This window comes from Dendrobates tinctorius, unplaced genomic scaffold (genome assembly GCF_039654945.1).
Source record: "Dendrobates tinctorius isolate UK_male_01 unplaced genomic scaffold, ASM3965494v1 ptg000166l, whole genome shotgun sequence".
NCBI classification, from domain to species: Eukaryota; Metazoa; Chordata; class Amphibia; order Anura; family Dendrobatidae; genus Dendrobates; species Dendrobates tinctorius.
The window spans coordinates 10,241,878-10,264,115 of record NW_027361833.1 but is presented as its reverse complement, the minus strand read 5'-3'; the positions used below and the strand labels follow the sequence as shown (position 1 = coordinate 10,264,115).

General features: G+C 43.3%; 1 protein-coding gene across 7 annotated transcripts in view; it reads left to right on the top strand.

The window, feature by feature from the left end:
* Positions 1-22,238, top strand: part of DMD (dystrophin) — a 3,834,938-nt gene that overhangs the window by 1,175,835 nt on the left and 2,636,865 nt on the right. For all 7 annotated transcript variants that reach the window (XM_073550686.1, XM_073550687.1, XM_073550688.1 and 4 more), the window contains one exon: positions 4,189-4,308. In XM_073550686.1, coding sequence (XP_073406787.1) covers positions 4,189-4,308 — 120 coding nt within the window. The remainder of the gene's footprint in view (positions 1-4,188; positions 4,309-22,238) is intronic.

The window sequence follows — 22,238 nt, the reverse complement described above, 5'->3', positions numbered from 1 at the left end:
ATCATGAGGTGAGTGTACTTGCTATTGGGATGCACCAACATGAAGACACTGAAGCTGTTGAAATGCTTATAAAGTGCCTTTGCTTGAAAATATCTAAGGAATCCCACAGTAGTGGGTATTCCCTAAGGGCACAGAGTGCTGTTAACAGAGAGATGAGGAACAATCATTCTGCCAGTGGAGTGACTTTTTTAAATGACTGGCATAAATTCAGGTGGTTTTCCCTATAGTTTTACTGAAGTGGATATGGTAATCTGGACATGGGAAGGGTCGTCAAACCATGGATCTAGACTTGTTCTCTCATGTCTGTGTATAACCACCCAACTACCTGGATTCAGCTGATGCACATCTGTACTTGCATTAGGATCTGGAACGGATGAAAACATGTGTTTATGCACCACATTGTTTTCCTACAAGGTCTGGACATAGGCTGTCATAATACTATGTTGCATCTGTAATGCTAGCGAGAAGTACAGCCCTGTTTTTGGGGCACTACCAAAAAGGACTTCAAATATAGACAAGCCTGCCTTCCCGTTTGGAATGTTTCTGATTAAAAAGAGTGCAAGCCACATGCACCCTACCAAGTTCTTTGCTATGTATACCATGGCCATTTACATTTTTAGTTTAAGTGTCCCATTTAATTTCTCAACTTTTCCACTGCTTTGTTGATAGTAAAGGACATGGAATACCTCCGCTATTCCCAGGGCCTGCAAATTTTCCTTCATTATTTCTTCAGTGAAGTGTATACCCCTATCACTTATAAACCCGTATGGTTTCTAGGACATCATATCTGCAGATTGGTTCTTTCATTAGTTTTTCTGCAGTTGTTTTAGCATTGGCACTTTTTACCAGATAGACTTCCGGCCATCCAGAAAAGAGTTCTATACATATCAGGACATAAGCAGACACTCATACCTTGGGTAGTTGTAAGTAGTCAATCTGCAAGTCTCTGAAACCAATAGAGCAGCCTGGGTATTTCTTTCTTAGAGATTTTTACAGTTTTTCCTGGGTTGTGTTGTGCACAGATGAAGCAGGACTGCACATGCTTGGTGGCTATGTGACTGAAATCAGTAGTGATCCAGAAGGCATATACTATCTCATACATGTGAATTTTGAATCATGAATGGGTTCATGTGTTACCTGTGCCAATATAAGGAAGAGTGACCTCGGTAAGCATAATGTATCATTACTTTCTCATACTTCATTTGAGTTCAGCTTAGCTCCCATTTCCCCCCAGTGTTCCTTTTCTGTTTTGGCAGTCTTTTGCTGGTGGGATTTTAGGATATCCAGGTTCAATGTAGCTGGGACTTGCTGACTCCATGTCACTGTCCTCTGCTCACTAGGCCTCCTCAATTCTGCTTTAGCAGCCTCATCTGCCCTCCTTTTGGCCTCTACCTCTAGGGAGACACTTTTTTTTGCACTTTCACCTTGATTATGCCAGTCTTGACTGGTAACATCAGTGCCTCCATTAGTTGTTTCATCAGCTCCACATGTTTAATGGACTTGCAAGCTGATGTAAGAAAAGCTCTGCCTCTCCAGAGAGGTGCATAATCATGTGATATTCTGAAAGCATAATGAGATTCTGTGTAAATATTAGCCATTTTATCTGCTGACACTCTACTTTGCCTCAGTGAATGCCTTCAGCTCTGTGCTGACATAGAATCATAGCATGTTAGAGTTGTAATGAACCTCCAGGGTCATCATGTCCTACCCCCTGCTCAATGCAGGATTCACTTGACCATCTCAGACAGATGTCTGTCCAGCATTGATGGACAACTCATCACATCTCGTGGCAGCCTATTTCTCAGATTCATGACCCACTCTGTCAAAAAGTTTTTTCTAATATCTAATCTGTATCTTATCTCTTTCAGTTTCATTCCAGTGATTTTCATATTTCCATGTGCAAATGAGAATAAGGATTATCCCTCTACATTGTGACATCCCTTCAGATATTTGTAGATATTAAGTCTCGTCTTAGCCATCTTTTTTGAAAGCTAAACATTCCCATATCCTTTAATCATTCTTTGTAGGACATAGTTTGCAGTACGCTCACCATTCTGGTAGCTTTTCTCTTAACTTGCTTCAGTTTTTCAATATCTTTTTAAAAATGGTGGTGCACATAAATGGACACAGCATCCCAGCTGAGGCCTGTCCAAGGAATAGAGGGGGATAATTACGTCACATGATTTAGACACTATGCTTCACTTAATACATCCTAGAACTGTGTTTGCCTTTTTTGCTGCTGCATCAAACTGTTGACTCATGTGCAGTCTGGGATCTATTAGTTTACCCAAGTCTTTTTCAAACATGCTGATGCTTATTTCTATTCCTACCATTCTGTAGATGTAATTCTGGTATTTCTTGCCAAGATGTAGAATATGGCATATGAAGAGGAAGTGGTTCTTCTTGGAGTACCCTCATGAGGAGATACTAGTGAATATCAAGTGCAGGATTGTGCATCCAGGTGGTATCTGGAGCCATCAACAAAAGCTCAAAGTCTGCATTAGTAACAGGTTTATCTTGGACATGTGAAAAACTTGCTGTCTCCTGATTCATCATTTCTATCAGTTCGTGCATCATGTCAAAATACTCCTACTCATTCGCTAACAGTGTTACCAATTCTCCTTTACTGAATCCACAGGCAGAATGGTGGCTGGATTCAAAACATTATATCTTTTGAGGATTACATACAGGTGCATCTCACAAAATTAGAATATCATCAAAAAGTTAATTTAGTTCAGTTCTTCAATACAAAAAGTGAAACTCATATTATATAGAGTCACTGCAAACAGAATTATCTATTTCAAGTGTTTATTTCTGTTAATGTTGATGATTATGGCTTACAGCCAATGATAATCCGAAAGTCATTATTTCTGTAAATTAAAATACTTTGTTACACCAGCTTGAAAAAATTATTTTAAAATCTGAAATGTTAGTCTACTGAAATGTATGTTCAGTAAATGGACTCACTACTTGGTTGGGGCTCCTTTTGCATCAATTACTGCATCAATGTGGCGTGGCATGGAGGCGATTAGCCTGTGGCAATGCTGAGACGTTGTGGAAGTCCAGGATGCTTTGATAGCAGCCTTCAGCTCGTCTGGATTGTTAGATCTGGTGTCTCTCATCTTCCTCTTGATAATACCCCATAGATCCTCTATGGAGTTAGGGTCAGGCAGTTTGCTGGCCAATCAAGCACAGTGATACTGTTGTTTGTAAAAGAGGTATTGGTACTTTTGGCAGTGTACACAGGTACCAAGTCCTGCTGGACAATGAAATTTTTCATCTCCAAAAAGCTTGTTGGCAGAGGGAAACATGAAGCTGCCTTTGGTCTTGATAAAACACGGTGTACCTATACCAGCAGATGACATAGCTCCTCAAATAAAAACTGAATGTGGAAACTTTGACACTTTACAGCCAGAATACCTTTGCATGTTTCACAGTATGGCATTTGAAGATTTATTCAGATGTGATCATTCAGGGATTTACTTACCAGCGATCTGAAATCATGTGACTACTTTATGCACTTATCTGAATCCCTCTGACTGATATTCAGTTCAAAGTGAATTGAATCTCCTCTGTCACATACAGGGGAAAACACCTAATGGAAGCGCTCATCAATCAAGGACTTATTTATATGTTCCTCGTAGTCAGTTACCCACCGGTCATGTCATTCAGAGGTTCTCATGAACATACATACAAAAACTCAAAACCTGTCTACTTTACCTAGGGGTTAGTACAAAACTTATGGAAACTACAGTGCTCCCTGCATACTATTGTGAGCATAAAAAATTCTGTTTATTGCCATGTGAGCAAGAGTCTTATACCATTTACAGGCAAATGTAGTTCCCATTGGAAATTTCCATCAGCTGCCCTCTTCTCACAAACGTTATGAGATTTCGTTAGCTATTATGGCTTTCTCAGTATGTATACTATCCATAACACAGTTTTCTCAAAACTTTGCATACAAAGCAGGAAAATATTACACAAAATATGAAACCTTAAGAAAATATTAAACAAAATGTAAGACTATGAGACGAATTAGTTAATACTAAGAATTATAGAACATAGAGGAAAATGTCAGTAGTATAAGCAAAAATATATTTTCCTGAGGAGCAAATAGCTTGTTATTTACTCCACATGCAGAACAGAAGGATACATTAATTATTTTTTTTGTATTCTACCTTTTTCTAGGCCTTACAAGATGACTTAGAGCAAGAACAAGTTAGAGTTAACTCACTTACTCATATGGTGGTAGTGGTGGACGAAGCAAGTGAAGATAAAGCTACAGCTGCATTAGAAGAACAATTACAGGCAAGTATTTATGTTCTGTACTCATTTACATAGTTTTCTTTAGTGTTTTAATATGTAAATAATTTGAATACTGATGTGCTGTAGCAGAGTTTGCTGCTCATTTCTTTTGCATAGATAAATTATTATACAGTATTTGCTTGTAATACATGAAAAACACTGATCACACACCAAGATATCAGCGTTATTAAACCTTCCATTCCATTAAACTTTCCATTTTATTTAGTAATTTACCTTCATATTTGAAATCCACTAACCTCTGTTATGCACTTACAAAACTGAGTTTTAAAGTTGAGCCTATGCTGTCGCCAATGTCATGACATTGAAGACTTTTTCCCTTTAATCCCAATCACTAAGCATTTATCTTTGGCAAGTTAAAGGGAGCTAAGCGAAAAAGAATGATAATGATCCAATAAAATGTTTATATGAAGGTCTGTCATTATTTATCTACTAGATGGTGCCCCGATTCTAACGCATGGGGTATTCTAGAATATGGCCAGCGGGAGACTGGCGTTCAAAAGATGGCCCAGGACGATCCACCATGATTGGCGATCTCACAGCAGGGACTTGGTCGCTGCTGCGTGTCACACTAAGGCTAAGTACCCACGTTGCAGAAATGCTGCGGAAATTTCCACAGCATTTCCGCAACTCCAGCCACGGAAAACATGCGTTTTTCAAGCGATTTTCGTGTGCGGAATTGAAGCACATTCCAAGCGATTTGAAGATCCGCTTGAAATGTGATTGACAGGTTGGTCACACTTGTCAAGCATAGTGTTTGACAATTGTGATTAACTTTTTACTATTGATGCTGCCTAGAATCATAGAATCGTAGAGTTGCAAGGGACGTCCTGGGCCATCTGGTCCAACCCCATGCTCAAAAGCAGGATTCGTAAATCATCCCAGACAGATGTCTGTCCAGCCTCTGTTTGAAGACTTCTATTGAAGGAGAACTCACCACCTCTCATGGCCTGTTCCAATCATTGATCACTCTAACTGTCAAAAAGTTTTTTCTAATATCTAATCTGTGTTTCCTCCCATTCAGTTTAATCCCATTGCTTCTAGTCTTTCCTTGTGCACATGAGAATAAAGATGATCCTTCTACAATGTGACAACCCTTGAGATATTTGTAGACAGCTATTAAGTCTCCTCTCAGTCTTCTCTTCTGCAAGCTAAACATTCCTAAATCCTGTAACCTTTCCTCATAAGACAGGGTTTGCAGACCGGTCACCATTCTGGTCACCATTCGTTTCTTCCAGACCCATTTGTACCTATCAGAGCAGTCAATTGACTTTTGTCCCTCCAAATCACCCATTTCCAATCTTCTACTGTCCAATTTTTGTACGTTTATCCAAACTTGTACTTTTTTACAATTTTTTTATTATGACGATATTGAAGTCGAGGCTTGATTGGATAAATGGACTTGATTTTGTGTTCTTCCAATTGTCATGGCACTAACATGATGCAGTTTGGCAATTTTCTTATTTGATGAGCTGGATGATGATGTTTCTCTTTTCTTGGGAAATCTCTTTCATGGCTGCTCCTTGACTTAAACCAGCCACCTTTTGCTTGGAAATCATCCTATTAACACATCGAGCTATTATAGAATGTGAGAACAGAATATTTTTTGTAATATATAGGAAGAAAAAGATTTTTCCACTAGCAGGAGCAAAATAGTATCAATGCAGTGACATGGCAAGAATCCACATAACTAAACACATGCTAAAGATTTGCAAGTCAAATTTATGTAAGAGATAGTCAAGATGATTGTCTATAAAATGATGGTAGTCTCATGATCAAAGCTGTAGTGAATGGTGAGATATGGAGCTTGAAATTCAAAAGTTCAAAACATTGTTACCCTTTTGCTCATCTCTGAAGTTCACCATTATTAACCCCTTTCCAACATCGGGCTTAACAGTACGCCAATGTCGGACTCTCTCTTTTTGATGTGGGCTCTGGCGCTGAGCCCACATCTTTTCGGGCACATGTCAGCTGTTTTGAACAGCTGACATGTTCCTCTAACAGTCGGGGGTGGAATTGCCATCCACCCATTGCTGTTAACTTGTTAAATGCCGTTGTCAATCTCTGACAGCTGCATTTAACTCGCACTTCCAGCAAGCACATTTGAAATCCTATCCATTGGTAACCCTGTCACGTGATCGCGTGTAACCAATGAGTTGGCATGACAACCAGAGGTCTCCAGCAGACCTCTATGGTTGTCACTGCCAGATTGCTATGAGTGCCACAAGGTGGTCGGCGCTCTTAGCAAGTGAGCAATTCTGCTACATGCTTGTGAGCTGATCATTGCCTGTATGTAGCAGAGCCAATCAGATTGTGGCAGCTTCTAGTCTCCCATGGAGACATTTGAAGCACGTCAAAAGTAAAAAAAAATTGTTTTTAAAAATATTAAAAAAAATAAGAAAGTGCAAATCAACCCCATTCTCCCCATTCAAAATAAAACAATTAAAAAAAAATCAAACATACAAATATTTGGTATCACCGAGTTCAGAATCGCCCGATCTATCAATATAAAAAAAGTGTCTATGAACTCATAATGACCTGGAGAATCATAATGGCAGGTTAGTTTTAGCATTTAGTGAACATGGTTAAAAAAAAAAACAACTGTGGGTGATTGCAATTTTTTTTTACAATTTCACCTCACTTGGAATTTTTTTCCCGTTTTCCAGTACATGATATGTTAAAACTGATGGAGTTGTTCATAAGTACAACTCATCCCGCAATGAACAAGCCCTCACATGGCCATGGTGACTGAAAATTAAAAAAATATGGCTCTGGGAAGGAGAGCAAAAAATGAAAATGCAAAAACGAAAATACCTCTGTGGGTTAAGGGGTTAAGAGTGCAAAATGCACCAGAAATGCATAAGAGCTGCATGCTAATGTTTGCATTTTTGTGATGTCATAATTATTTTAAAAGCATATGATTAAAGTTTGGAATTTTTACTCACTTTGAACTGAATTCAACTTCCCATTTTCATTTGTAATATCTCTTTGGACGCCGTGATGTAATAGTGAGCTAGCTCTTTTTCCCTCTTTTTATGAGTGTTCTGTGCTGACTGTAATGAGTCCTCTGCTATGCAACGACAGTTTGACTCCTGTTCCTTTAGCCAGGGTCACCAGAACCTCCCATCTGGGCCATTTAACTCCTTAGATGCACTCAAATAGCATCACCAAAATAGTTTTACATTGTTTTCACTTTTACTTTAATGTAATAGTGTTTTTTTTCCGCAGCATACTGTGTATAAAACCAGCCTTAAACAACATGAAATTGAATAAAGAGTAGAATTTCCAGAGTAAAAAAAGATCATGTGAGCAGGATTTTGCACAGTAACCTAAAGACAGTGTCAAGTCGGCGCCATTATACTGATTAAAATGATACCTTGGTTGATGAAATGTGTCCTGTGATTGTTGTTTAATCTTTAGTTTCAGTTTTGAGTTAATGATATGTTCATGCCCCGGGGTGGCCTCTGGGGGGGGTCTTCATGTGGTGCTCCGATTAGGTATTCGTAAGACTGCTGACAACTGCGCAATAGCAGCTATTGGTGATTGCCAATAGCTGCTACTGCACAGGCTCAGCGGTGCCATCTTGGAGGAGAAAATTTTGTTTTCCTCTCTAGCAAGATGGAGTCGCCGGCACATGCGCAGTAGCAGCTATCGGATCACCTCTATATACACCGATAGCTGCCACTACAAAGGCGTGGTGGGCACATTTTCAAACGGATTTTTCTTTTTAATATAAGGATGGCCTCAACCATATTAATTATAAACACAGAACACATGCAATTATGCTGTAGTGCATGTGATACAGCTGGCTCCTGCCTGCAGAAGGTTTTCTATTTTTTCAGCATGTATATATAATATTTTTGATGTAAACTATGGGGCAGGTCAGTGATGGATCAGTGACCTGTCAGCAATCTGCATTATGAATAGCTTATCAGTGCACTACATGAAGACCCATGAAGACCCCCGCCCACAGGCTGCCCCGTAGTAAATACATATCTAATTCAGAAGTGAAAATAAAGGTTAAATAACCACAAGATGGATTTCATCAACCAAGGTATTATTTTAATCAGTATAACGGCGCCGACCTGACACTGTCTATAGGATACTGTGCACAATCCTGCTGACAGGTTCCCTTTAACTGTATTGTAATGGATTAAGAACTACATTAGCTTCCTGAATCTAGTTATTTTAAATTTAGCTCCAAAATATAAATTAACTCTAAAAAACGTCTGGCACAAATGGAGACAATTACAAAAATATATACCGATTTGGTAGTATTTTATTAACTTTATTATATGATTTTTATTCTTGGAAGAAAATATTCTTCTAATGGAAATTGGGCAGCAAAATAATTTAATTTATTTTTTCTCTGTTTTGAAATATGGCCAGCCATAACAAATCAGTATGCTAACCATTGTAAGAAGAACATGAATTACCGTGCCCAACACAGGTGGCTAAAAGGCTCTAATTATATTGCCTGCATCCATGATTAGCCCACAACTCATTATTACACCTAAAGGGTTGCTATTGTGTTCAACTATCCTTTGTACTCCCAAGAACATTGCTCCTTTTGTACTTCTTTAATATTTGATTTGCTTTTTTTGTAGTTTAAGTCATTTTAACAGAAGAGAAGCTCAGCTGTAAAAATCATATATATTAAAAAGTCAGTAGGTGTCAGAGCTATTATAAGCTAAAAAAAAAATATTGTTTTTCTTAAGCCATATTTTTATTTTCTATTTTTTACTGAGAGTTACAGTAGAACTGTGCACAGTTGTTCTCATTAAGATTAGGGCTCTTTGACAGGCAGCTCACAGAGGCTTTACTGTGTCTGTCAGCCTAAAATGGGAAAAAAGGAGAAAAGCCTAAGTGAAACATTTTATGATCTGTGCTACATAAAGGTACTTATTAGATAATGGGCTTAGAGTTTCGTTATACTCATTATGTACATGTACATTACATGATTTGTCAGTATATACTTCAAAGTATAATATATTCAGAGTACAAGTAAGAATGGATCTTCTATGAAAATACAGCATCGCAAAAATGCTCAAGACTTATTACAGCCTTTTAGGCAACCATATGGTCAATGCACATTTATTTTCTATTTATCCATGTTACAAACTTGTATGCATTCCATGAGACAAAACACATATCATCCAATGGAGACTAGCCCTATAAAATGGCACGTGTTTACCATGAATCTGAATCTTGACTATAAATCTGCAAGAAAAAAACTCTATAAATTGGAAGCACATGGTAGAAGATCAGGGAATTTCAGAAGTCTATGAGACCATTAACGTAAGCCATAAATAAAAATCATATATAAAGAAACATTGTGAGCATTACTGTAATAGGTGCTTGGGTAGGTTCCTGAACCATAAGACAATGTATAATATATACCCAGAACTCAAATTATGGATGCAAGGAGTGAATTTTACAAACCTGGACTTCATTAAAATTCACTTCTTGCATCCATAAGTTGAGTGCTGGGTTTATATTATACATAAATCCAAATTATGATTACGAATCTGCCAAAGAAAACCCTCTCTTTAATTTGAAGCACGTGGTAGGATATCAGGGGATGATAGAAGTCTAAGGGTACATTTAGTCAAGCAGATAATTGGGAAAGAGAAAGTGTACTTATGAATTATGTTTTCTGATTATCGACCTGTTTAAATAGGTCGGCAATCATCTAGCAGGTGAGTAAAACGCTCTTTCATCAGGAGAGATGATTTTTAAATGTGAAAATACTGTCTGTCACAATGATTTAGCTGGAATTGACTCTATATGACTGGTACAGATATATTAGCTGTAATACGGTTTTGTGATTCAGGCAGAGTCCTAATTAGTCTATGTAAGAAATTTCCATGGGATTTTGATGTGCAGTAAAGTTATTCTTCACTAATCAAGTATCCCTTATTAAGCACTGGTGATAGTCCCAGAGCCTAAAAAAGGTTAGATGTAAAAAAAATAAAATAAAATTCTTACACTCACTTCGTGGCTTACCTCTCCGGTGCATCTGCTCATCACCATCTCTAGTTCATTCGTTACCACATCTTCTTGTCAGCATTGCATATGCTGAAATCCCCATAGGAGATGCCTACACTTGGATTTCCAGCTAGGCCATCAAAAGGTCTCAACATCATGAAGTCACAATGTGCTCCATGAACTTACTCAAGTGTGCACAGAACCCTCCAGGGCCTTTATCAGAGCTGGATGTCTAGGCCAATCATGAGAAGCCCTGGATTTCAATGCAAGCAATGGTGATAAGATATAATGAGGGTACAACTGGGAATGATGAGTAGCAGAGGTTCCAGAAAGGTGAATGATGCGGTGAGTATAACGATGTTATTTTTTTTAACCTTTTGATTGCCCTTTTGTAGTTCAGAAAAATGGTGACCATCACTGTCATGTTGCTAAATTTGTGAGGAAGCGGATTACAAACAAATCTGCAATAGATAGTTTTTTCTTAACTTTTCCTCACTTTTGTATTTGCTGCAATAAAATTAGTGGCTTTCCTTTAACATGGTATACTTTTCTGTACAGAAAAGTAAGGGAGAACCATGTAATGGTAACACCTCATGCAGTTGAGTAGATGAAATACATTAAATTGAATTATAGTGTGTGCCTGGTTTACCAGAACAGAGACATGATCTATATATATAAAGCTAAGTGTATGTGTGTGTGTGCACTAATGTGTGTCTTTATATCAAGCCCTGTCCCACATTATAATGTCATAATGGTTGCTGTTAGGACTGGCGGAAGGCACTAAATAAAAATATAATTATAGTGCATTCGTCACTCGGGGTCCACCGTGCGGAAGCTGGAAAAACCGCAGCTAAGTGAAGGCAGAACAATCTGGCGGCAGTGCGCAAAGGGTTAAACTGCACCCAATTGCACTAAACAAGCTCTGTTACAATCACAGAGGCTGCAAGCAAAAATCAAACACAGAAACGCTGAATCTGTTTAAGGTCACAGAATCTCAGCGATGCACACATGGTATTAATGGTCACAGGAGTAGCCTTAGACAGCAGGACTACTCCGTCTAGACCTACCGTAGAGACACGTGTGCGTGGCGTCGCAACCGCGAACGGCCGGCAGTAGTGTTGAGCGACTTTTGTTTTTTTAGGGTCGAGTATCGTTTCATGAAACCCAACTTTTCCAAAAGTCGGGTCGAGCAAAATCGGCCGACTATAGGGAAAAGTAGGGGTCGTCCCGAAACACGAAACCCAATGTAAGTCAATGGAGAATTAAAGTCGGCAGTGAAAGGAGGACAGGAAACACACCAACAGTGCCCATTTGAATGCCAAAAGCATAAATTCTTGTTACTGAAGCTTGTCAACCTTAAATAACTTCATAATACTAGTTACGCACTGAAAAATGGGGATTATTTGGCTACAGTTGTGGGGGGGGGAGGGCTGGCTCCAGGTTTTCGTGGGCCCAGGGCCAAAGAGCGCCCCTTTAACACACACCACAACTCATGATGCTCCGATACAGCAGAGAAATAGCAGTAAAGTACAATGAAAAATACTTCACTTCTTACATCTCATGACTGATATCCATTTTAAATTCTCCAATACCTCCAAAAATGGACAGTATATAACTCCATACAGTATTATGGCCAGCGCTTAGTGCGCTATACAGAGTAATGAAGCCCATATATTTCTCCATACGGAATCATTATTCCCATATAATGTTTCAAACCGTATATGATGAGCTCCTCATAATGCTACAGTATATGTTGGTCCCAATGGATGAAGCTCCACTGTCTTATGGGCCCAAATAATGTTCCATATATAATGGGCTCCATTTCTACTGCTCTAGTGTATAATGGGCCCTGTAAATGCTGCTCCAGTGTCTGATGTCCACCTTTGGAATGCTCCAGTGTATGGTGGGCCCCATATATCATTCACCAGAGTATAGTGCTCCCCAAAAATTGCTGTCCCAACATTGAAAACAATTACAGTCTCCTTGCTAGGGAATCCCTGCACTACTCTGAACTCCTTGTCGTCCCCATCTTCCATCTCACTGCACTTGGCTGTTTAGGCCCTCCCACCGGCAGAGACACTTTTGCGTACTATGCGGTGCCCTGTGCCAGTGCCATCGCCCATGAGTATGCCCCCCACCTGCTCAAGGAACCTTCACTTTCATCTGCACCTTCCTCTTTGTCACCGTGTAAGGTGGTATAGTATGCGGGAAGGGGAACCTGAGTTTCCTCTGGGTCAGATTCTGGCTGTGTAGAGTGCAAGGGGAATGTAGTGGTCTGGGTCAATGTACCAGCAGCAGCATCATCCAGCAGTGGCTGGACCTCAGTGCACTTGTGGCGTCCCCAAGAGTACGGTCACCACTGTGGCATTGCCTTCCTCCTAGGGAGTGTGTTGTCAAGCTTGGGAGCAACGAAGGATCTCTCTATTAGACAGGAGGCGTTTCAGTGAACCACGGTCCTGTGAGTGCTTCCCCCACAAGCGCTAGAAAGGAGACGTTCAGGAAGGTACATGTTGGAGGAGTGTTGGAAGGGAGTTTTCCATTCTGGTCCCGGAGGTTGGCAGAGGTCCTGACCTGGAGGACACAGCACGGAGGCAGGCATCTGTGTAACCTGCAGACTGTGAGTAAAGCTTTGGAACTGCACGCTCTGGTGTCCTACAGTTATTCCAGCACCGCTACATCTGGGTACCAGCACCTACACCGCCTGTGCCTTTCCCCCATCACTACATCTACACTTCCCTGGGACTCCAGCTCCACCTGTGGGGAGCTTCACCATCTTTGCTGCACAACACCATCAGTCCCAGAGGATCTGCATGCAGCGTCGGCCTAACATCTATGTTGCCGAACACCACAGGTGGTGTCAAACTATCTATATAAACTCTTTACCATTATACCACGCCATTTACATGGGTGCCCAGGGCCACCGTCTGGGTCACCGCTGCTGTGACACATCCCACTGACACCGGCCCGGTACCGAGTACCCCACAGCCCAGGGAGGGCGACCCATATGCCGACTGCTGATCGGGCTGCGTTATTCCCACGAACCTCCAAACAGCGTCCCTGAAGGCAAAGTTTTTGGTTTCCGGGGGCAGTATGATTGCAAAGCTGAACCTTAAAGGAATGTCCAAAAGGGCACCACCAGGAGTGGAGCCTGTGGCTTAATTGGACTGCACCCGGGAAACCACTACCATACAAGCTACAGAAAAGATGGACAGATTGCAAGCTTGGTCGATTCTGTGTGTGGTGTGGTATGTCCGTTTGTAGTTGTGCTAGCGATTTCTCAGCTTTATTCCGTTAACGACCGAGACTCCGGCATGGCCCTGCGGTACGCGTTAAGCTTACTAGAGGGATACGCGAGGCTGTGGCACGTGAGATCGAGCAATAGCAGGTCTAGCATTCCAGTACATATCCGGGGCTGCATGCACGCTACACTGAAAGGACCAGCTTTTGTCGCTTACAGGTGCAGATAACCTGCTGAACTCTGTTAGTGATGGGGATCTGGGATTCAGATTATTCCCCGCGCACGATGATTTCCCAGTAAGTTCAGGTCAACCGCAATTCCGGAGTTAGGCCTAACCGTCATTCCTGAAAAAAATTACGTGTCCAAACCACAGGTGCTGTAGCTTGCTTAACAGCTCGGCAGCCGTGCTCAGGCCCAGTATGGATTCAACAACATTGTAGAAAGTTGATAAAGGGTACAGTTTCACCGGATAATACGTATATATGTAGCCTAGTTTAAACATTAAAAATATATGTCTATAGATCAGGAGGCAGACTCAGATGTTCTCAGGCCCAGTATGGATTTGACCAGATTGTACAAAGTTGAGAAAGGGTACTTTATCACTAGATAGCAGGTATATATAGCATAGTTTAAACATGTAAAATCTCTGTGTTCTCAGTATGGATTACACAGCAATCTAAAAAGTGGAAAAAAGGAAATGCATTTGAGGCTTACACAACTATATACTTTTGGTGTTATTTTTAAATCTTCATATATATTTCTGTCTCAGTAATACAGTCCAGCCTCTCCGCAATAGGAAATAAGATGCATACAATTAGTGACATAAAGGCTATTGATTGCAGAAATCTAGGCATTATTATTCACGGGAAAAACTTCCATCACAATTCTTATAGGCGATGCTGACCCTCAATTAATTTGTGTGTTGAGACAGTGAAAACATTTTTTTGTGAATAAAGTCTTGCTGTATCGCACTTCCGTGGATTCCATCACTGTTACTTATCTCAATCCAATTTTTATCACAGGGAGCGATGTAAACATAGTGCTCACTGGCTATCATGATCTGTCACATAACTTTGGAGTGCAAAAGACAGAAGCCACAGGCCGTAGGCAATTCTATTTGATTGGCATGAGAGGGCACATTTTGAAATGTGCGCCGGAATGTCACACGTTTGTGAGTAGGAAAACTGTGAAAGCTGATGATAAACCACCACAGCATGTAATTGTGAGTCGACGTCCATAAGAAATGGAAGCCACTGATCATCTGGAGCTAGAGCCCGGCCAGCAGGACAGGGCATAGCTACATCTTAACCATCATCTTTCAGTTCAATCAATTTGTAGTGGCAGTCCCAGTGAAGGATTTGACAGCACAGACTACACAGCGGAGGAGCGGGGAGAGGTAAACAATGCAAATGCTGGGGCCCTGCCCAAGCAAGGGGGGCACACTCGTGGGCGTCGGTACTGGCACTGGGCCCCTCATAGTACGGCGGTGTGTCTGACGGCGGGTGTGCACCACCACTGTCAGAGACACTTGATTGCAATATGAGGGACCCTATGCCAGTGCCCGCGCCCAAGAGTCGGCCTTCCCACCTGTCCAGGGCAATGGCACTCGCACGGTTTTGTGCGCTAGGTGGTGACCCCGGTCATGGGGGGGGCCGCCCACTTAGGGAGGTTTACAAAGTGGCATATGTAGATGTGGGTCATTCAGCTGCTGCAAAAGGCGAAATAGGTCAAGTTCGCGGAATAGAAGGAGGACCAAAGCAAGCCATATTTCTGGCAACCTATGTGTCATCAAGGGAAGGTGGGACAAAATCCTTGGAAACCCATGCATGGTTCATTTTAATGAAGGTTAGATCATCCACATTTTGGGTTGACAGACGGGTCCTTTTTTCTGTCAGGTTTGATCCAGCTGCACGGAAGACTCTTTCCGATAGCACACTTGCAGCTGGGCAAGCGAGCTCCTGTAAGGCATATTGTGCCAATTCAGGCCAGGTGTCCAGTTTAGCGGCCCAATAGTCAAAGGGGAATGACCTGTGCGGGAGAACATCGATATGGGAGGAAAAGTAGTTGTTAACCATAGTTGACAACTGCTGTCTCCTGTCACTTTCCATCGATGCTGTATTAACAGTTGTGTGAGCGGTCCGTGAAAAATCAGTCCACAACATTGTCATGAAACCCCTGTCTCCAACGCCACTTCTGCTGTGTGCACCACGAACACCTCTGCCAAGCTGCCCCCGGCCCGTACGGCTCGTATGAGAACCATCACCGCTGCTGTGTGCTGGGAATGCCTCAACCAACCGGTTAACCAGAGTTGCTTGTTTAGTAGCCAATATTAGATCAAGGTTCTCCTGTGGCATGATGTTTTGTAATTTGCCTTTATAGCATGGATCCAGGATGCTGGCCAACCAGTAGTCGTCATTGTTCATCATTTTGGCAATGCGGGGGTCCCTTTTTAGGATCTGCAAGGCATAATCTGACATGTGGGCCAATGTTCCCGGTGTCAATGATGCACGGCGAGTGCTGGGTGGATGAGCACTTTCTGGCAAATCCACATCCTCCAGTCACGCACAAACCCTGTACCAGACCTTGCCACGCCAACATTTTCACTTGCCCCACGAGATGCATCCTCCTCCCCTAAGTAATCATCCCCATCATCATCCTCCTCCTCCTCTTCTTCCTCCACCTCGTCCAGGAGAGGTCCCTGAGCAGACAATGGCTGAATGTCATCAAGGATTCCCTCCACCTCTTCCTCCTTGTCAACATTGGCTGCAGACGCCTGCTCCTTAAGGTGCGTCAAAGTTTGCATGAGCAGACGCATAAGTGGGATGCTCATGCTTAGGATGACGTCGTCTGCGCTTACCAGCTGTGTGCATTCCTCAAAACACTGAAGGACTTTACAGAGGTCTTTCAGCTTCGACCACTGCATACCTGTCAACTCCATGTCTGCTCTCAAAGTGCCTGGCCGTGTATCCTCCCACAAATGCATTATGGCCTGCCTCTGCTCCCACAGCCGCTCAACCATGTGCAGGGTGGAGTTCCACCTTGTTGCAATGTCGATAATGAGGTGGTGGTTGGGAAGGTGGAGCAATCGCTGCAGCTTCTGCATCCGAATGGAGTGTACAGGCGACCGGCAGATGTGCGCACACAGTCTTCCCACCTTCTGGAGCAGGGCTGTTAACTCCGGATAATTATTGAGGAAGCACTGCACCACCAGGTTCAAGGTGTGAGACAAGCAAGGTATGTGGCTGAGTTTTGAAAGGGCTATGGCTGCCAAAAAATTACGGCCGTTATCACTAACTACCTTGCCTGCCTCGAGATGTACACTGCCCAGCCATGACTCAGTTTGTCGCTGAAAGTACTCGGCCTGCACCTCAGCGGTGTGTCTGTCGCCCAAACACATCATCTGCAGCACAGCCTGCTGACGCTTTCCACTAGCTGCTCGATAGGGGGACACCTCGTGTGCAACAGTGGCAACTGCAGATGGAGTGTTCGTACGACTGCGCTCTGTGGACGAGCTTTCGCTTCTGGAGGAGGAGGAGGAGGATCGAACGCCTACAGCCAACTGTTTCCTAGACCGTGGGCTAGGCAGCACTGTCCCACCACCGCTGTCCCCTGTGGACCCTGCATCCACCACATTAACCCAGTGCGCAGTGATGGACACGTAACGGCCCTGGCCATGCCGACTGGACCATGCATCAGTTGTGAGGTGCACCTTTCCACTCACTGACTGCTTGAGTGCATGGACAATGCGGTCTTTCACATGATGGTGGAGGGCTGGGATGGCTTTGTGAGTGAAGAAGTGGCGACTGGGTAGGTCATAGCGTGGTACTGCATAGGCCATGAGTTCGCGGAAAGCTGCGCTTTCCACCAACCGATAGGGCATCATCTCTAACGAGATTAGTTTGGCAATGTGGGCGTTCAAACCCAGTGTACGCGGATGAGAGACTGAGTACTTTCTTGACCTACTCATAGTGTCTGGGAGGGTGAGCTGGACTTGAGAGCTGCATATGGTGGAAGTAGCGGTGGACAGGGTGGACTGAGAGAGGGTTGATGCTGGTGATGGAGTTGGTGTTCTTTCTGATGGCCTAGATTCAGTCTTTCTTTGATATAACAGTGGGATTCCCTGACTGCTGTGGCCTTGCAATGACACCTCAACATTTGCTGCTGTGCTAACTGGTGGGCTTACAGTGGGGGAAACAATGTAGCGTTGCTGACTACCTTCTTTGTTATCAGTTGCACATGTGGTACTTGAGGTTTGGTGTTGTGTCCATGCTTGCAAGTGCATGCTGGTTAAATGTCTAAGCATGCAACTGGTATTCAAATTTTTCAGTTTTTTCCCTCGGCTAAAGGTCTTTGCGCACTTCTTACAGATAACCTTGGCCTGATCATGAGGATTTTGTTCAAAAAAGTTCCACACTGCACTCTTCCTACTTTGGCAGACATTTTGCAGCCTAGCACGCTGTGCTATTTTGACCGTCTGGACAAGCTGTCCAGCAACTCTTTTGATTTTTGGAACCTGTCTTTGGAGTGCTCCGGGCCTGCCAGATAACAGCTGTTGCGATGTCGATGTCTGCTGTGGATGCTCCTCCTCCTCATCTGAGCTATTGGAAGCAGCACCCTCTTCCCCCAATGGATGCCAATCTGGGTCAACAACTGGGTCATCCACCACCTCCTCTTCAATGTCATGTGCACCTTCCTCTGTGTCACCGTGTATGGTGGTATAGTGTGCGGGAAGGGGCACCTGAGTCTCATCAGGGTCAGAATCTGGCTCTGTATACTGCGAGGACAATGTAGTGCTCTGAGTGAATGTACCAGCATAATCATCTATCAGTGGCTGTGCATCAGTTCACTCCATGTCAGATTCATCTTGGCCTGGGTAATTCACCATTTCACTTGATAATCCAGGCATGGTATGTGAAAACAGCTCCATGGAGTAATCATTAGTGTGGCCTGCGTCATCCTTCAATCTTGGTTGGGGTGAAGGACACAAGGAAAGGTGTGGTTCATGACATGAGCTTCCAATGACGACTCAGTGCTTTTATTTTTTACAGCTTCAGAAGAGGAGGCGATAGAGCTGGAGGCTGAGTCAGCAATGTAAGACAAAACTTTTTCCTGAAGCTCTGGTTTTAAAGCGGTTTGCCAACTCCTAGAAAACTAAGCCTTCGAGGCCTTGTGGAGCCAGACGATGACGCAGGCTCAACACCTCCTGCATTCGGTCCTATTTTGCTCTTGCCACTACCATCAGATCCACCACCAACACCATCATTACCAGCTGCCAACCCCCGCCCAATTCCACGGCCTCTTCCACCAGCCTTCCTCATTTTTGGTAGAAATGTAGACAAAATCCAACAAACTATATAGTAATGTAAAACAAGGTACAAGGTTTCTATAGGACAGGGGAGATTTTGAATTTCTGCAGACACTTGTGGACACTGGACACTTTTGGATTGTGTGAGGCCCACTGAATATCACAGCGCTATGTCACAGGCTCGATGTCCCAGGTGTGAAAAATGTCACTAGAGGATAACTGAGATTTTGAATTTCTGCACACACTTGTGGACACTGGACACTTTTGGATTGTGTGAGGCCCACTGAATATCACAGCGCTATGTCACAGGCTCAATGTCGCAGGTGTGAAAAATGTCACTAGAGGATAACGGAGATTTTGAATTTCTGCACACACTTGTGGACACTGGACACTTTTGTATTGTGTGAGGCCCACTGAATATCACAGCGCTATGTCACAGGCTCGATGTCGCAGGTGTGAAAAATGTCACTAGAGGATAATGGAGATTTTGAATTTCTGCACACACTTGTGGACACTGGACACTTTTGGATTGTGTGAGGCCCACTGAATATCACAGCGCTATGTCACAGGCTCGATGTCGCAGGTGTGAAAAATGTCACTAGAGGATAATGGAGATTTTGAATTTCTGCACACACTTGTGGACACTGGACACTTTTGGATTGTGTGAGGCCCACTGAATATCACAGCGCTATGTCACAGGCTCAATGTCGTAGGTGTGAAAAATGTCACTATAGGACAGGGGAGATGTAGAATTTCTGAACACACTTGTGGACACTGTTGGATTGTGTGAGGCCCAGTTAATATCACACCGCTATGTCACAGGCTCAATGTCGCAGATGTGAAAAAATGTCACTATAGGACAGGGGAGATGTAGAATTTCTGAACACACTTGTGGACACTGTTGGATTGTGTGAGGCCCAGTTAATATCACACCGCTATGTCACAGGCTCAATGTCGTAGGTGTGAAAAATGTCACTATAGGACAGGGGAGATGTAGAATTTCTGAACACACTTGTGGACACTGTTGGATTGTGTGAGGCCCAGTGAATATCACACCGCTATGTCACAGGCAGAAATTGGCTAGTGTATGACAAACTACAAGGTGTATATAGAATAGGGCAGAATAGGAATCTCCCTAGAGTGTAGGTCTGTAATAACGGAACAAGTCCTCGACTTATCCTTACAGAGCGACACACAGATAGCTTCACTGTGGCCGTGATAACAGCCATTACACGGTACTGAGAGAGGAGCGTGCACGTACAGGGCTGTCCGGTGTACGTAAAATTGCCAAGCTCCGTGTTTTTTAAGTATACGGACTGACACACGCTGTCTCTCTATAGTTTTGAATGTGATCAAACAGCAAATATATTTAACTGTTTGAAAACTAGACAAAACTAGAAGGTACAGGTCTGTAAGAACGGAACATGTCCTCAACTTATCCTTACTTTGCGACACACAGATAGCTTCACTGTGGCCGTGAAAACAGCCGTTACATGGTACTGAGAGAGGAGCGTGCATGTACACGGCTGTCCGGTGTACGTAAAATTGTCAAGCTCCGTGTTTTTTAAGTATACGGACTGACACACGCTGTCTCTCTATAGTTTTGAATGTGATCAAACAGCAAATATATTTAACTGTTTGAAAGCTAGACAAAACTAGAAGGTGCAGGTCTGTAAGAACGGAACATGTCCTCGACTTATTCTTACAGAGTGACACACAGATAGCTTCACTGTGGCTGTGATAACAGCCGTTACACGGTACTGTGTGAGGAGTGTGCACCGCTGTATGGTGTGAAAAAATGCACTCTCAGTACCTCACCAGGACAAAAAAAATAATTGGGATTGCTTTTAAAAAAGCAGTTTGCAGAGTAGTGGGTAAACAGCAATGCAGCCGTCAGGAAGCCTTAGAAGGCAGCCTAACAACCAACACCGCTGATCCAGCAAAATATAGCCTCCACTTGCACTGCACACACAGTGACTGGTGTGTTGTACAGGTAAAATCGCTAGCAGCAGAAGCAGTTTTTGGTGTCTTCTTCCCTTCCTAATGCTCTTCCTACAAAATCATCATCATCAGCAGCTCTCCCTATTCTGAGATCAGCATGAGTAACATGGCGGTCGGCGTGCACGCCCTTTTATACCCCCTGTGACGCCCACCAAAGCAAGTCAATTACTTGCATGCCCTTCTGAAAGATGGTGGTGACCCCTGCCTATGTCATCACGTTGCCCACAGTGTCCGTGGATCCTGATTGGCTGAAAAAGAGCGCAAAACAAACTTTTGAAACGCGACTTTGGTGCTTAAGTCGCCGACCTCGTGGCCGACCTCATCCTAGGGTCGAGTTTTGTTTCATGAAACCCGACTTTGCCAAAAGTCGGCGACTTTTGAAATTTTTCGACCCATTTCGCTCAACTCTACCCGGCAGGACTGCAATCGCAGTGCGGTGATAATTGCGCCGCTGGAAAAACGCCGCTATCACACTGGCGCAATACAGACACTAAGTTGCTGAGATAGATGGAGCAAATGTGCGCTGGCGCTAGCGCTGCTACTGGCAGAACTCAAACACTCACACAGATGTAGTATCAGAGGAATGGGGGTTTCAAATGAGTCATTCACCAGTCCAAGCATCCATCCACAAACATACAGCAGCAAGTATGAATATACTAGCGCATGGTGGAACAGCCATGCGCGCTTTTTATAGCGAACGGGACCTTCCGGAAATCTCCAAGGCTCCAGGAAGAGCCAATGGGATTCCACACAGGACCTGAGCACCTGACTCCCGAACTCCAATGGGAGTTCGTCCCATGAGCATGCTCAGATGAGGGAACAAAGGACTTAGCCTCTGGAGAGAGTAGCCGCAGGGCAATCTCCTCTGCAATCTCCTCTACAGCAGGAAAAGCGCAGGAGACTGCAACATGTGAGGATCTAGATTTCAGCAAGGGAGAGGCAGAAATCTGACTCCTAACAGGTTGCCATGGCGACACTGATATCATAATGGGTTGCAATGGTGACGGTTATGTCATCACGGTTGCCATGGTGATGATTATGTTGTAACAGGTTGCCATGGCGAAGTTGATGTCATAATGGGTGTATGGGCATGGAAGTATGGGATGGAGGATGTGTGATGGGTATATGGGCACGGGACTATGTGATGGAGGATATGTATGATGGGTATATGGGCAAGGAACTATGGGATGGAGGATGTGTGATGGGTATATGGGCACTGGACTATGTGATGGAGGATATGTATGATGGGTATATGGGCACGGGACTATGTGATGAGGATATGTATGATGGGTATATGGGCAAGGAACTATGGGATGGAGGATATGTGATGGGTATATGGGCACTGGACTATGGTATGGTGGATATGTATGATGGGTATATGGG